The sequence below is a fragment of the Neodiprion lecontei genome, chromosome 2 (assembly GCF_021901455.1).
Source record: "Neodiprion lecontei isolate iyNeoLeco1 chromosome 2, iyNeoLeco1.1, whole genome shotgun sequence".
Classification (NCBI taxonomy): Eukaryota; Metazoa; Arthropoda; class Insecta; order Hymenoptera; family Diprionidae; genus Neodiprion; species Neodiprion lecontei.
In genome coordinates this window covers 35,060,513-35,076,834 of record NC_060261.1, presented here as the reverse complement: position 1 = coordinate 35,076,834, position 16,322 = coordinate 35,060,513, and the positions used below count along the sequence as shown (strand labels likewise).

General features: G+C 40.8%; 3 protein-coding genes across 6 annotated transcripts in view; 2 read left to right on the top strand and 1 right to left on the bottom strand.

Moving 5' to 3' along the window:
• Positions 1–193: 193 nt before the first annotated feature.
• On the bottom strand, positions 194–15,065 carry LOC107217715 (ADP-ribosylation factor-like protein 2-binding protein). 4 transcript variants are annotated; one of them, XM_046731016.1, is made up of 7 exons: positions 14,761–15,065; positions 11,463–11,744; positions 1,149–1,259; positions 911–1,017; positions 714–799; positions 540–636; positions 194–423 (listed from the first exon to the last, which is right to left on the bottom strand). In XM_046731016.1, the coding sequence occupies exons 3-7, from the start codon at positions 1,243–1,245 to the stop codon at positions 331–333; spliced, it is 480 nt and encodes a 159-aa protein (XP_046586972.1). In that variant the 5' UTR covers positions 1,246–1,259; positions 11,463–11,744; positions 14,761–15,065; the 3' UTR covers positions 194–330. The 4 variants fall into 4 exon arrangements, with proteins under 4 accessions (XP_046586972.1, XP_015510840.1, XP_046586970.1 ...); XM_015655354.2 differs by lacking the exons at positions 11,463–11,744; positions 14,761–15,065 and adding an exon at positions 5,971–6,108; XM_046731014.1 differs by lacking the exons at positions 11,463–11,744; positions 14,761–15,065 and adding an exon at positions 4,693–4,782.
• Positions 1,725–4,539, top strand: LOC107217713 (protein nessun dorma). Its single transcript, XM_015655349.2, has 5 exons — positions 1,725–1,962; positions 2,285–3,224; positions 3,413–3,617; positions 3,702–3,965; positions 4,121–4,539. The coding sequence occupies exons 2-5, from the start codon at positions 2,311–2,313 to the stop codon at positions 4,379–4,381; spliced, it is 1,644 nt and encodes a 547-aa protein (XP_015510835.1). The 5' UTR covers positions 1,725–1,962; positions 2,285–2,310; the 3' UTR covers positions 4,382–4,539.
• LOC107217714 (RNA pseudouridylate synthase domain-containing protein 2) overlaps positions 4,759–16,322 on the top strand; it is an 86,866-nt gene continuing 75,302 nt past the window's right edge. Inside the window, exons 1-2 of the mRNA XM_015655352.2 lie at positions 4,759–4,884; positions 5,999–6,298. Coding sequence (XP_015510838.2) covers positions 4,759–4,884; positions 5,999–6,298 — 426 coding nt within the window. The remainder of the gene's footprint in view (positions 4,885–5,998; positions 6,299–16,322) is intronic.

Below are 16,322 nucleotides of genomic sequence, written 5' to 3'. Positions count from 1 at the left end.
TCTAGTAAGTGGAAACTATCTTTATGAAACAAACGAAACAAGACAGTGCGATAAATTAAAAAAAATAAACTAATGAACACCATTTGCGTTTCTTTTTGAATTAATGAAGACTGCAGTTATTCGTGAATTTTTAATATTTAAAATAAACCACAGGTACTAGTTTATCACAATAATAAAACAAAATACCATTGAATTCCAACTTCATTCGCGTTTATTTTCTATCTTACATCTAACAAATACTAGATAATTAGTAATAGTATGGATAAATTTGAAAAAAGTGCTAGGTAAGCATTTTATAAAATGTATCATTTGGATGGAGCTCGCGATTGGTTAACCAGTAGGCTCATCCCGCTCTGAGCTCGTTGATTTGATAGATGTAATCGAAATCCCGGCGCTAAAGTCTTCCACCTTTCCTTCTTTTACCTAACGAATAATAAATTGGTTTTATATTGATATATTATCTGTTTGAGTTCAAACGCAACTCATTGTCAATGATAAAAGAAAGTGCCCCAACGATGAAGCAGTAATCCAAAACTTACAGCTTTGTAATCTAAAATCATTTCTTTGAATGATAGAAAGTCTGTTAACGTCGCTAAAACTTCAAAAACTTCTCCATCCAGTTCAGGACGTCTTTCACTATAAGAAAAAAAGGCATATTAGCGAACAGCACTGTTTACAAAACTACGGGTCCCACAGCAATTATTGTCTCATACTTAAGCTGGTCTAACAGAACGTGGATTGAAAAGTTAGGAACAGACTTCTTGAGCTGCTTAACGATGTAGTTTTCTATTTCCTGGTTCTGCGAAAGAGAAGAGAATTAAACAAGTTGGTGATACCTTAATCTAGCTATACACTCTGACTAATAAAATTAATTTTCTACATGTAAGTTTCCTAGTTATGCAAAACTTACATACTGATTAAAGATTTCCATGTAAATCAGTTTATTCTCTTCCTCGGGTCCAAATATGTGCCAGTAGTTCTCCAAAAATTTCTGCTGTAGCTCTTGGAACTCGCTTTCTAAAACAGGAATTTTGTTTATACTTTGGAATAAAAATTAGCTGCTCTATAAAAGAGATAAAACATCGCTTTCCTAAATTTTTGCTTCAAAGATTCTCAGATTCAAAGAAGAATCATAAAATTCTCAGTACCCATCAAAAGATCTTCTATGTACCCGATGATTTTATCGAAACCTGCGTCTCTGACACCCTTGGATTCCTCGTGAACTTCTTCGCTGTCAGTATCCATGGGTGTTATGTGATCTGAATCACAAAATGTTGGACTGATAAGTAAGTTAGGAAGTGAATGTCAGGTCGTATCATTAAATTAAATGTAGTGCAGTTTATCACGCCAGTCTGTTGGTGACAGTTTGAAAGTGGGTCAAGAAATATTTTTTTAACGAACCTATAACTTCTGGATTCATTTTAAACAAGGCTCATGAATATTATTTCTAAAGTTCCATAACTTGCGTTGTATGTATTGAAGAACTACACGTTAGTGCGTGGTTAGTACATGCGTCTGCAATGTCAAAAGATTTGTTTACTATCGAATCTGTCATGTAAGCCGCCATGTTGTTTCACGCCTAGCAACGCCGGGTTCTTGAATGCGATTGGCTCGTTCAACCTGACACGGTGTGACGACAATTTTTAAACTTGAAAAAAAAAAAGTTTTCAATTAATGTTCACAGAGTTTGAAAACACCAAATAGCTCTTGAGGCCTGAGTAATAATCCGAAGTCACTTTCAAACACATATCGTGGCTGCGTAAATAGAGTTAACCGAATCTTTTAGCGACCAACGTCGCTGCTTAGCAGACGACACGGCGTAACGTTTTTGGGATACCGGTTGTTGCATGTTTGTGGTTAATGGCGTGCTGTTATTTTAGCAATTTTAGCAGCCTGTTTGCATTCCTGTCGCAAGAGTTATTTAAACGTGAATACTTTTTCTTTTTAGTGAATCAAATTCAGGTAAGATTATCATAATTTTTCCTTCAATATTAATCCTTCTAGTCGAAATCTAAGATGTTGCGGATTTTGATGGATAATAAGGTTTAATTAAAGTAAAACAGTAGTTTTTTAAGCCGTTGGTATCAGGTATTTTGAAATCAAATTTAGAGTTGAAAATTTTTCTCTATCTCAAAGTAATATCATTTCAGTTCAACTCTAGTGATTTTAAATCCTCCTTTCAAATGATTATTCAACAATTTCTTTGTTTCTCTACTTTTTGAAATGGGTTATAGGCCTGATGCGTCCTTGACCAGTGGTTAACAATAATGTTTTGCTTATCCAGCTATTAAAGTGAAACGGAGGCTAGAGATGTCCATGGAAATATTTGCGTTTGATAAAAGCCTGCAGGAGCGGCTGGTCGAATACTCGGAAATATTAACAGCGGGTGCAAAGGTAATTCCAGCATCTCAGATTCACTCCGAATGGTCCTGCTATGTTGAACTGGTGATAGAACCGGTTGGTTGGCGTGCCCTATGGAAAATCCCAAGGCTGACCTGTCAGGACTTCGAAATCCATTATCCTACAATTGTTGTTGTTGAGGTTGAGAATGTGGATTTCCAAGAATTATCTGCACTTGTTAAAATAGTTGCTGTTCAAGATGAGATACAGCTTCCTGAAAAGTATGACGTTCCTCTGAACGAGCTTTACCCAACTCAGCACCAAGAGAATACAGTCCTTGATATGATTGGTACAGCTAACTGCATCGATCAGTTAAGATTCTTTTTTAATTATCTCTGGATGCCGTGGGATACGGATGACGATGACGACACCGACTGGGTTTCACTTCATTTGGAGCCAAGAATAAGATTATTTTTTGACATGAAACGCGGGGTTGTCAACAAAGAAACTTGCGACGTTATAAGAAGCTTGACCAGAGAAGGGAGGGATATTCAAGCAAAAATCACAAGGCTCGAGGAAGATATATCAGACGAAGAAGAGGATCAGGATCAAGTGCTCGATGACGGAAAAGCCTGCCAGTTAATGAAGCTTCATTTTCGACTACAGCAGATTAAAACTGAGATGGAAGTTCTGGAAAATCCTGTTATGAGGGAAGTCCTCACCAGAAATAAAGGCTCGAACATGACGGATAAAGAAGTTAAGAACCGGGAAAGCAGAGGGACGAGATCTGAAGGATATTTTGTTTGGCTCGGAGGATCTGTTCAAGACATGATCTCGTCTTTGAGCAATGTTCAGACAGTCATTGGTCCCGATATGTTTTTGAAGTAAGAGGTTTCATAATCTGTATGACTCATTTTATGACTAATGATCGTTACGCATATTCAACAGTAAATGATTTTTAGTTGAAATACATTACCTATTTTTCAATAAATCAGATCTGGGAACCTTGATTTTACAAAAAATAGAGAACTGACGATTTCTAACATTTTTTTCATCATTATATATTATTCAGAACTTCAAATTGCTTGCAAGAAGCACTGGATGCTTCTGAAGCAGGTGATATAGTAGTTCTCGGTGAAGGAGAGCACCAAATCAGAGGCGTTGGAGGCCTGGAGGAAGGAGGCAAATTCAAGGGGTTCGGCAGACTTGGAGATACAGTTATCTGTGGAAGGGAGACCGAATGTGGGCCGTCCTTGATGGATTTTTCAGGCGGGGAGGTACGAATGACATTTACGAAAAAAATAACTATACTATTACTAATATATGTATAACATCATACTCATTAACTTTCGTATCACCAGGTATATTTAGAAGGCATCTCCATTCAATTAGGCGATCTTCAGATGGGTTTGCTAGCTCGCAAAGGGAAGGTCCAACTCATTGGGTGCAGGATTTTCGTTACAAATAAAAGTGTCATCAAACTAGGCACTGTGGTTCTGCCTGGGGCTAAATTAATCGCCCAAAATACGACATTTGAAGGGCTTGGAACTGCAATTGTAATTCATTCAGGAGGCAGTGTTACTTTAGATGGATGCTACTTCAACGAATGTGTCGAAGGTATTCAGGTAAGGTGATGATTAATATTTAAGTGCTGTTAGTTCTATAAAAATTCCATAATCATTTTTAACACTCTAATTACATGAAAAATGTACTGGTAGTGTGAGATTCTCAAGGACCTGATTCACACGTGGGCTCATTATTGATAATATCATTATTTCAGATGCACGATAATTCAAGTTTGGCTGTAAATAATTGCTCATTATCGAATTTCAAAGAGCACAGTATACGCATGGAAACTCAAAAGTATGTAACTGGCCCTGAGGGAAAGATTGGGAGTAGTGAGCTGCTGCAGAATGTCTCCGAAATTAATATCAAAGATTGTCAATTCGAGAACAATGGTAAGGGTGATATTTTATTTCAAGCTAAACCGTCCGCGGCATTCTTCGCTAAACAAGAAGGTAATACGAACATGGTGTCTTAAATATATTATATTCGTGAAAATGTGTCTTAGATCCCGTTATATCCCGTTATCACAGCAATTTCCAGAGTACATTGTGACAAAAAATTTTTTACAAAGTTTACCAGATATATCCCTTGTTACTTATCTTTAATATTAAAATAAATGTATATTTAATGTAAGAAATTGGAGGTTTTCTTTGTAATTGGTATGTTTGAAAATTTTGGCTTTCAAAAATTGTTTACCGGTTTAAACATTGTAAAGTAATTTTAACTCATAATTCATGCCGAATAATTTTACCACAAAATTTCAATAAGTACTCATAGATTTCTTACCTTTTCGCCAAAGAAATATCTTCATCTTACGAATATCTTAATTTTTCGTGGTAAAGATTGGTTGCAATGAACGCCGCAAGATGGCGCCACCTTATCAAATTCAGTAACGATTCCGCGTGCTTACGTTTCGACGTGGTTGTGCGAGGTGAAACAAAAATACAGATGAGGCTTTTGAGCTCGTTGAATACATTGGTAAATCATTGATGGATATTGTTTGTATAATTAAAAAAGAAATGTACGCCGCATGAGAGATTTGCGTCATATCGCGAACTGGTGGACCAAAGAGTTAGTAAAAACGAAATAATTTGAAGATAAATCGAGATATTGTCGGCTTCATGTTACCTAACCTCAAAATCTTCGGAAGCTATGATTTGTACACTGTGTCCCAAATAAAAACATTAGAAACAACCAGACGCATCGCGTACGTATTAATTTTTGTTTCTACGTAATACGAATAGGATAATGCACGTTCAGGTGTTAGATGAGCAATACTGACTGACGCCGCATGTTCCCAAAGCAGGGTTACGGTTTAGCAGAAAAAAATCAGATTTGGTTCACGTATTCGTGCAATGTGTTTCGAATCGCAGATGCGTGAACTATTTAAAGATGCGATAGAATATTTTATGCTCGTTGTATTTTTACAATTGTATATAATGAATTAGGGTTAACAGCTGTTTCTTCCTGTCTTTTGGGTAAAAAGATAATTAATTGTTTGAGATCTGTGTGACGTGAGACCTCCCGGGCTACGTTTTGCTTTGAGTATTGTTTTTAATGTTATGTCAAGAGTGATAATTTATCAATCACCCTACGTACACGTATGTAATTATTCCAAGCGGCACATGTCTTTGCCAAAAATTATATCGTCGCTACTTTTGTCACCAATATCAGTCGCGAATTCAAAACATTGGCGCATAAAAAACAATTCTTGAAAAAATTATTCTCTGCTCTGAATACGAAGAAATTAAAAAATTATTGAGACACTGAGCAAATAAATCCCGGGTTATCTTCAATTTTGCAAAATCGTAACGATGACGCAGAAAAATAAAAAACGAGGGATAAAGTTACGTCCGTTTACCTATTTGCATAGTATGAGTACGTAGCATGATATAAATTTATATTTTTTATATTTATAAAGATAAATTGCGGATATAATATGATCGGGAAGGAATAGCAATAAGCCTGTGTCGTAAAATTCGTGAAAAATATTGCCATGTGCACAGAGATCGAAGCGCAGGAGGCAGCGAGGGCGGGGACGTTAGAAATTCGGCTTTTCATTACCCGTAAAAGACGTTTATTGGTGTTTCAGGTATCTGAACTAGGAAACTGCGAACGACTCGGTAAATCTTTGAGGAAACTACGACGTGCCTGGCTCACGACCGCAACAGAAGAGGCGGTAGTTTTACGCGTTTTAGCAGTGCGAATTTATCTCCGAGTACCCAGTTGCAAAACCACCCCGGAAACAACGATGGTCGAAACTGCCGTCCTCGAGACCATCAGAGACAAGCATACGCAGTTCGGCCATGCTCGTCCGCTCGACTGCTCCGACTGCATTTTCGTATTCCAAGAAACTCTCTCCGATTACGAGGAACCCACGTCCGACGCGGAGGTGAGTTGATGCATGCCAAATATTCGCACGTACCCATTCGCAGCCACGAGGACACGGAGCGCGACATTCGTAAGAGAGTGTTTAGTGGTTGTTGAAAATTGCCGGAGAAGATATTTGAAACCTGCTTCCACAATGTGTTTGTCCCTGCTGTAAGCGAATTTTTGATTACGCAAAAACTCCCCTTGAAAGCTGAATTGTGGGTAACCAATTCACCACCGTATTGTTTAAAAAAATCTTTTTAGTGACATTAAAGGAATATTTTTGCCACCAAACGTACCATCGTTAATTCAGTTAGTTGATCTAAGAGTTGAGAGTTTGAAACAACACTATCGACTGAAATTCACATCGTGGATTATCCACGCTGAAAACTGTAACATAAATACATATAATTCAACGTTTGAAAAGTATAACGATAAAGGATCGGATTTTTTGGGTAGCCGACGCATGGGATCAGTCAGGTGTCAGCTTCTTGTAAATTCAGAAGCGTGGTTTACATCATGGGAATTGCCAGGGGGATGCAATACGTCTAAAATTTCAGCAGGAGATGGTTTTTTGATCACTGAAATATTATACCAGGCTATGAGGATTATGCTAAAGGAGATATCAAACAGTGGTTGGAGAAAGATTTTATTCTCATGGCTTTAATCGATGAGGAAATTATTGCACAAATCATAAGATCAGACTCTCTTAGCTTAGAGAGTGAAACGTCAATGGAGCAGGGTGATGACATCGAAAAAGAAAAATTTACTATTCGCGAAGGTGTAAAAGCTGTATGTCGTTTGAATCACTGGATATGGCACAATCAGGGATTTGACGTTCAGATTTGTCAGGATTATCAAATATTAACCGATGTCAGGAACTCATAGCAGTTACAGAAAATGTAACCAGCAACTAAAATTTAATCCAACGCAGAATTCTTGTTTCGTGCTAGTTTTAATCTTTACATTCAACTTCATGTACGCTAAGCAAGTCGAAGCATATATTCCCTTCGTTTAGTATTTGTCTATATTTTGTTTACTTACGTTTCATTTAATTCTATTCTTGTACGACTATATGAGCAAAAATTTAAATAATCACGGACACAACTGTTTGAATATTTTTATTTCCGATCTGGAAAACTGCGATATGTAAGGAAATTGAGCGACCGAATTATTCGCACCATCTTGATATTATTTTCGTTAATTCGAGGACCAGAGACATTCACTTTCAGAATTACTTTCATGACACGTAACGAAATCGGTTTCAAAAGACGTGAAATCGCATGGCATCGCGCCAAATGCTCGCTTCTCACATCCGTATCAGATAGAGCTCGGAAAAAAAATGCGATGTTTATCTACCTATCTACCTAATCTAGTGTGATTACATACTTCACGGAAATTCCGAGGGCTGGTAGATAATAAAAGGGAAGAATTTGCGAGAGAAAGAAGAAAAGTAGTGTGATATACAGGTAATCGTGGGGAAAAAGTAACGGCAATGGAAGGGTGGGTGAAATTTTAAGCCGTGGGGGACGATCGGCAGGAAAACTGAGTTTTTAACCTTCGACTTTTTCAACCTAGCTGCAGGTATGTCCTGACACTGGGTCTGCGATTTTCAATATTCATTAGAACTATGCTTTGCAATTTGAGGAACTATTCACCGGAAACTTGACCCAAATGTTTTTTCGCTTATCGGAAGTGAACTCACTTCGAGCTATTCCGTTGGCAGATTCCAAAAACTTGAACGATTTCGCTGCGTTTAAATACTTGGCGAATGACCACCATTTCAACGATGGCTCTTGTTCGTTGATACAAGTGTCAAAGTGGTGTGAAAATTCCCGTTTGTATTTGATTGATTCGAAAGAATGCAGATTTTTAATTTTCACACACAATTGTGACATTGAGACGCTAAAACTTTGGATTAAGAAATGTACAACGCTGGTCGGGAAGCATAGTTTGAAAGTTTGCTTTCCGGACTTCTGCGGTAACGTTGACGTAATTAGCATTTGCAGTTTGCCTAAAGTTTCGTTCAATTATGAAACAATAGCGCCACGGTTAGAAATGCGAAACTCATTAGGACATCGTTTCCTCGTTCGTCTTGTACTTGCTAGAAACTTGGCCCTAACTTTGATCCCCGACAAGTTTTAGTAAACCGAACTTGAGGACTCCCTAATACCAAAATAAGTTGTACAGCTACAACGTTGTGTAAAATTATCTTGCCGCCAATAAATGTCGGAAATAAATGCGTGCGAATAACTGCCGGCAATTTATCTGCAACGTAAACTGTTGGAAGAGTACAGGTATTGAATATGGCACCGAAAACATTCCGTAGAAGTCCACGCTATTTTCGTGTTGTTTTCAAAACCACTTGGTATCAAGAATCGAACGATTTACACCGATGATATTCAATTTTACACTAATCGGTGTGGACTTTTATCGTATATCCCTGATGGTTGCAGGGTAAGTTGTAGAGGTTACATAAAAAAGTCGAGGTCTATACACCCGTTTACGCGATACGAGGGGTGGCCAGAATTCTCGATCCCTTGTGAAAGGTGCGGAAGAATTACGGGGCGTGTTCAATTCAATGGTGCCGCAATGCAACTCCGAAAATACACCCTCCGCTGGAGGAGAGATGATCAATCACTCAAGAGAGGCTTGCTCGTCCTCAAATAACTGGCGGGGAGGGGTGTCGACCCCGACGTAACTCTCTCTCTCTCTCTCTCTCTCTCTCTCTCTCTCTTCCTCGGACGTCAGGCGTCGCGACGCGTCGATGTATGTACACCTACGACTGCACACGCGGTCGCACGCGAGTCCGTAGATCAAACGCACCCACCTCCCGGGGCCAACGTGCGCCACGTTATTCTCCTCTCCTTCCTCACGTATTCCATCTTGGAAAGGTCGTTTCGCTCGACGACCTCCATTTTTCTCCAGCTAACATTTTACCAGATCTTATACGTGCGCATGTATGCCTGCAACGCTCGTTTCTCTTTACTGCCCGACAACTACGGCCACGTATCCACACGTAAGCAGCCCCCGTATCACGGCCGCGTTATCCTTTCGTCCGAGATCCTTCTATCTGTGTAGGTATCCTTGCGTCATGGAATTGTCTCATCGAGAGGACCGGCAGGGTTCAGGCCTCCTGGAACTCCGTTCTAGTTTATTGATTATCAGCGATTGATGATACGGTTCTATGGAATCGAGAGATTCGCCTCCTGAGCGTTGTTTTATTTCTTTTCCTTTTTGTCATATCGGATCTCGCTTTGAGATTTCAGGTCGTTTTGTATCGTTGGTTCAAATGGTTTTAGGCAGATTTTACAAAGGATCGCACGAAAGTTTCTAAAGATTTTATCGACGCTTGATCTCTACCAGTTTTCGTAAGTTGTGCTTTTTTTTTTCTTCTTGAGACTATCTGTTTCGAAGAATCGGAACTTTGACCGAATCATCGTAGTTGATCGTAGCTGCCGCAAAGGTGTAAGGAAATTTTGTCGTTTATTGTATCATGTAAATGGTACGAAGACAAATTTTGCCGATGAAAAACAAGAATCAAGCATCCAAAGAGCATTTTATTACGCCATAACTCATGAACGTCGGGTCTATTCACAAGGCACTACGGGTAAAGGCTTCTCTTCTAGCCACTTGTGTAGAAACCCCATACAAGCAATTGAAACCACCGATGATCTTATATACGTATTTTCAATATCCCGACAACCGAGTTCACTACTGAACAATTGCCTGTTTCATCATTTTTTATATCCAATCAGTGCAGCTTGACGATTTCACTTCAAGTAAATTCAAAAATAAATTTTAAAAGCTATTCCGTGCCGGTTTGTCGGCGATGCATCCACGCGTGGCTAATTATCGGACTCTTAGCTTTGGCGTAAATTGGGAATGTGCGTGAAGAACGACGGGGTAAAACAGACCGAAGCTCGTTGTCCAGGCAGCCTGTGAGACGGATAATTATTTAGGGAACAGCCCTGAATCGGCCATTCATCATCCCTCCTCCCTTAAATAATTCTATAAGCGGGTATTTTGATTTTCGCGCATACTTGAGAAGACTGCTCCTGATTATAAGCCGTGATTTACAAAGCGTGTAATGACTCGCGAGAGGATCGCACACCGGTGACCCTCGTCCTTTTCCCAGCTGCGGCATCTTTTGCCAGGAATTAATCACTGCCCAGCTAATATCTTGTTCCTATTTGTAATATTCCGCCAGACACCGTGATATATTACGCCGAGGAGACTCGCGGCTGGTCGCGCAAAACCGCCACAAAGATCCGCCTTGTCATCCCCGATTTGTACGGAATTTTCGCATGAAATGCATCTCGTCTGATACTCTGTAAAATTTATTACCGTGTTGCATGTTTCGCATAATTTCACGTGCCAGCTTATGTTGTTATTATTATTATTACTGTTGTTGTTGTTATTGTTATTATTACCATACGAACATAAAGTCAATTTTATAAAATATATCGTCGAATCGTTTCATCGACTGAAAACTGTCGAAGGATGTACGAGTTATCAAAGAAATAGAAAAACGAAACGTGAAACGATTACGTCGAGGTGACGATCGTGCGGCTGTAATTAGCGGTACGCGCTCTATCCGAGGTCAAGTACACGGACAGGTATTTGAGTATTCGAAAATTGACGATCACGTCAGCCAATGAATATTCAACAAATAATCATTCCGCTGCTAAGAGAGGGAGGGAGAGAGAGAGAGAGAGAGAGAGCATCGTCCTTTCTATCGCTTAAATTATACGTAGCAGGTGGATAGTAATGAAGATAGACTGGGTGAATTACGTAACTCCATGCGCATAGACGTTCAACTCGTGGAGAATCTTGACCAACCTTTAACCAGTATTGACCACACAGTGGACGTGAATAACATGAACTTAATATTCGACATTTTTATCCTTGCTTCTGCAAGAATGGAATCTATTTCAAGTTCTTTCAGGTATAACCGTGCAGGTTTGTGGAAATATGAATTGGTTTCGCGTCATCGTTTGTAATAATTTTATTCACGCCGGGCGTTGAAATAGATATTAGACCGTAAGAACATTATAGAAAATAAGAAAAATAGTTCGATGTTGTTTGACTAATCGCACGTGCGTGGTATACCAGCTATATACGAATAATTCGACATTGTCGGTTACTTCTTGATTGTCAACGTTATAACATTAATTGTTAATTACTTATCGCTCGATGGGTTTTCGGCTATTTTACTTTTTGTCATTCCAGCTTTTAGCGGGTCGTTCGCCTCCTCGGATCGTCTTCCAATTTATTGGCCGAAGCTTGTGGCCACGAACAGACCGCGTGTATCGCGTCGGCCGTCTGCCCGCTATTCCGATTCTGGGCAGCCTCCTCGCTTCATCCGCAGATCTCTTCTTCTCTCCTCTCCTTCCCTCTTCAATCCTCTCGAGGCCCGCCCCCGATATTCCCTGGCTCTCTGGCCACAATGGACGTCCTAGCTATGCCTGAAATAAACCACAGCTGGAGTAGTCAACCGTCGCGCGAACTATCAATCAACCGACTTGCTTACTGCCTATAACACTTCTTATTTTCGCGGCGGAACCAATGCGGGAAAATCCGGATCGCGACGCCGCCACGCGTGCTCTCATATTTTCATCGACTTTCATCCCGGTCTCATTTCCGTCCTCCTCCATCCCGGAGTGACCGATCGGTACCGCGCCGAAATAGAATAGATTATGGCTAACTAATTAAGAGTAACAATTTCCACGTCCGGAACATTGCCGGCTGTGCAGTAATGTCTATCTCCGTCTGTCTTACGTACGCTGCCAAAATTGATAGCTAACTTGTCCTTTTTTCTTTTTTAATTTTGCTTTTTCACTTCCCCGAGGGGTAACAGCTCACGAAAAAAATCGCTCGTTAGTTACGGACCGATTCATTGTCGTAAATTGTACATTTAACACTCGGCCAGTGTATCGCTATTCGCTCGGTTTTAAAAATTAGATTTTACACCGTGCAGCCATGACATCCCTCCGAGTTGTAAATTCCGTTTAATGGATCGTCGTTTGATCCCCGGATGTATACCTGCGGTGTTTATACCTTTGTGCCAATGTGCGTTCGTTGTTTAATTTTCACCCTACGAATGCTTTATGCAAATTTCTTTGAACTTTTATCTAAATAAAAGAAATAAAATCAATTCACTATATTATTTGATTTCGAGTTTGGAATTTTTACACTGTTTTCTGTTCTCGATTACCGCTAATCGTCATCTTTTTTTTCCCCCTCTAGTTTCGAGAACAGGATATACGATATGCGTTGGACTTTATTACAGTCGTTTGGAATTTTTTCTCCATCTGCATTGCCAAGCGATAAAACGAAAACGATTCCCGAGAATCAGTAATCAATTTATACTTTAATTCGATTCCAGTGATCAGCTTAAATCTTACTAACGAAGAATATATTATTTTTTTACACATAACTCAGGCCAGGTAATACATTGATTAACCGATTTAAAGAAGAAGTGAACGTTAGTTATTTATCGGTCAATTTTCTTTCATCGCTATACGTAAAATGATGAATATAAAAAATTTTTTTTACGGCTTACGCGACTCGCTACGAAACGGCCTGGCACAATATTTTGAATGATTTTCATCTTGGTCATATATCAGCGTGCACGCAATTTCGCAACTCATTCTATTATAACTAATCGTCATGTATTTTCGTCACTCGCGTACGACACGCGTGTCGAGTGTCGAGTGTTGACGGTCCTTGATTACGCCGCGCGGATTTCTCCGCCGCGATATTTAAGCCCGACTCTGATGCGGAGCCATCATTCGGCGCGTCTTGAGCAGTCTTGAGTGTCTTGAGAGCTCGTTAACGAGATTTCCGTCGAGCGCCATATTTCATTTGCCCCCGGATCTTTCGTATCGCGATAGGTATAATATAAGGGTATATATAACCCATCATTCTTCGATGACCGGACCACGAGACTGCCACTCAAATCTATTCCTATTCCTTCGGCGCTAATTCTCCTCGTCCGTTTTCCTGGGAGACGGTAGCGGGTCGTTTCTTCTATTCTCCCGGGTTAATTCCGCGTATTGTATTCCCCCCTTGAAATCGTCGAGACAATTTGTTTCCACAGCGTTGATCCGGGAAAATCCTTCAAAGCTTATCTCAAGTCAAAGCGGAGGATTTGGATACATTTAAGTGTCCTCGGTAATATTGTTGCTTAAAAATAATGTGTTCATTTTTCACCGGTAATGAAACGACGGCTCTCGGGATACGGGAACGGGAGGGAAGTCTCGTAGCGTTACCGATTACTCGAAATTTCCGATTCAATATCGTGCGATAAATTAGCCGTCTCTACTCGCCGTAGGTATTCTATAGATACAAGATCTGCGTAACTATCTATTTTACGAATTGGTTCTTGGAATAATCCTAGGAGGATTAACGGACCAGCTTTGTGCTTTGAGAGCTTAACGACCGTTGTGTACATAGCTTGAAACGAACGATAGGTCTTCGACGGTTTGTGTCACGGTGCCGCCTATTTCTGAACCTGCATTGTAATCCCACTTCCGGCACACTTGTTATTTCCGGCCTCTCGCAGGCAAGCGCGATTCCTCGAGTCCTTCGCTGGTAATTCGGTCGTTACGTCAACTTTTCACATAACCGCCGACCGACGTATCAACGTTCATTTCCCGGGGTATAATTTCCTCCTTCTCCAACAGCGGCAGAGGCCTTGTAGAGCTGGAAAAAGGAAATGCTGAAAATCGAGGCGGAGCTACTTTTGGACGTTGTATGAAACGGACGCGACGAAAGACGCAAAGATACAGGCGAAATTCGTTATGCGTAGGTATGCATTTGTGCGTCTGGGCGATCGGAGTCGCCTTTGAACGTCGAATCGTGCCCTCCAGGAAAAGTTCCGAGCTGTAGACGGTGATTGACAACCAGGAAGCCGTCCGGCGCACAATTATACACAAACAAAAATAGGCCGCGGTGATCTTGGCTTCGAAAACGCATATCCGAGGGACGCGGCTCTGACGTACTGTCATATTCGATAAACGGTCAGTTTTCACCGGCGGAAGTGACGTCACGCCCCAAGATCTCACGCATCCCCCAATCGCCTCACGTTCGCGCAAATATTTCACAAATCTCTTTTCGTTCTCCGGTATCTTACATTATATGCACACACATATGTAACTCGCAGGTGATGTTCGAACAAACTGAAATTGTCAGGGGGCAACGTTACGATGATGAAGTACGTATAATTGATTGGCTCGATTCGTTGGTCAGGAACGAATTGCTTAATTTTTGTCAACTAATTCTTAGGATCAACTCGAATATTTAATTCGTGGAATTCTTTTTCAAATTTAAATCAAAACTATTGTCTGGAGGAAGATGTTTCAATGCAATTAATATGCCATACCTAATTTTTTTCCGCAAGAATAATCGCGTCTAACTGCGACGTGAAATTCGCAAAAACATCGATCTTATTAAACGACAAAGTTCTTGGACCAGGCTTACCGATCTTCTCCCCCTGCACTCGACATCACGCCGCGTATAAAAATCCGGTTCAACAAAGCCGGCATAATCGAATATCCTAGCCTCTCCCGCCGCTGTTATCAATCGAATTTTCGAATTTGTTCCAAGCACAGATCCGCATGATTTTCCAGCTCTCGAATCGCGAGAAACTTCCATCCTCGGCGTGGGTATGGTGGGTACCAACTTTAGAGTATGTAGATTATACACGAAAATAGTTGAGCCGACAAGAAGCGTCGCGGATAGGTCGAGTCGCCAGGCATCCCGATGCTCGTCAAGGCGCACACGTGTTCGCGTCTGTCCCACGGCTCTGCGGTGGCAGGACGAGGCCAACTTTGGGATAATTTTAAACACCTCTCGAGAGTGAGAGTGAACCGCACTTGCCTCGGCTCCTCGACAATGCGCCAAACCCCGCCTCGCCTCGGCGTATTCCTTCTCTTTGTCTTTCTTCCCGCTCCGGGTTTCCTCCGTCCTGATAAGGGTGTTCTTTGTTTTGAAATTTTTTTAAAATTGACGTGAAACAAGTATGTGGAAATCTCCGCAAAACCGCAGGTCTATGTCTCGAAATTTGAACCCTTTCGTGGAGTCTGTCAAGTTTTTCGTTTAAAATATACAATTTTCACTCAACTTTCAGTGCACGTACAACGTTACTGATCGTGGTACTAACTGTTTGTAAAAAACCTCTAAGCGTGAGAAATTAATCAACGTTGATTAAGCATTTTATTTCAATTGTCAAGTTCTAATTGCAGAATGCTCGGTAAACGATACTGATACTTTCATTTAATATCATAACCAATGCTCACTGATTTCGCCCGGTAATAAATTTTTTTGCAAACAGTTGATCCTGCGACGAAATGTATACCTAAACCGTAGTAACAACGTGCGGATTTTAAAATGTCAAAATTCGCAACCCTCGCGCGAGAGTTTCAGAGTTGAGATAGAGATCTGTGCTTTGAAGGAAATTTTTATTTATTTGTTCAGAACCAACGTAGAAGGCAGCCAAGTCCGAACTCGCAGAAGTCCGAAATGAAAACCATTCTAATCTCGATACTATACATCCCTCCCTCTCCCTCTCTCTCTCTCTCCACCGTTGTTACATCTGCACGATCATCACCTCGTCTCCTTGGTTCATCCGAATTCTAACCGGGGTTGCAGGAATTCGCACCAACGACAGCGACCGTACTTTCTGTCCGTCCACGTCACCGAGACGGATTTATTCGCAACCTGTCCCGTATACATATATTATTTGCATGCTCGTATGCGGGGTAAATTGCAATTTGCTCAGGGAGCGTGCGGACGGCGGGTGATCATCGCTGCATCCGCGCTTGCGGCTCGCTTTGACGATCGCGAGGGCGTCTGTTTCGTGCTTGCACGTAATTGAGTCTACGCGAGAGTTCGTACGTAGATGTGTCGTAGCTGCCGATGCGTTAACCCCCTTGACTACCGCGGGCGACTTTCAAAAGATCCTTTTCTTTCTGCCGACGTTTCTTGTTTCATCTCGCCCATCACGTTGCTCGTTAAGTTTTTGCAAAGAGAAAAAGGTATTG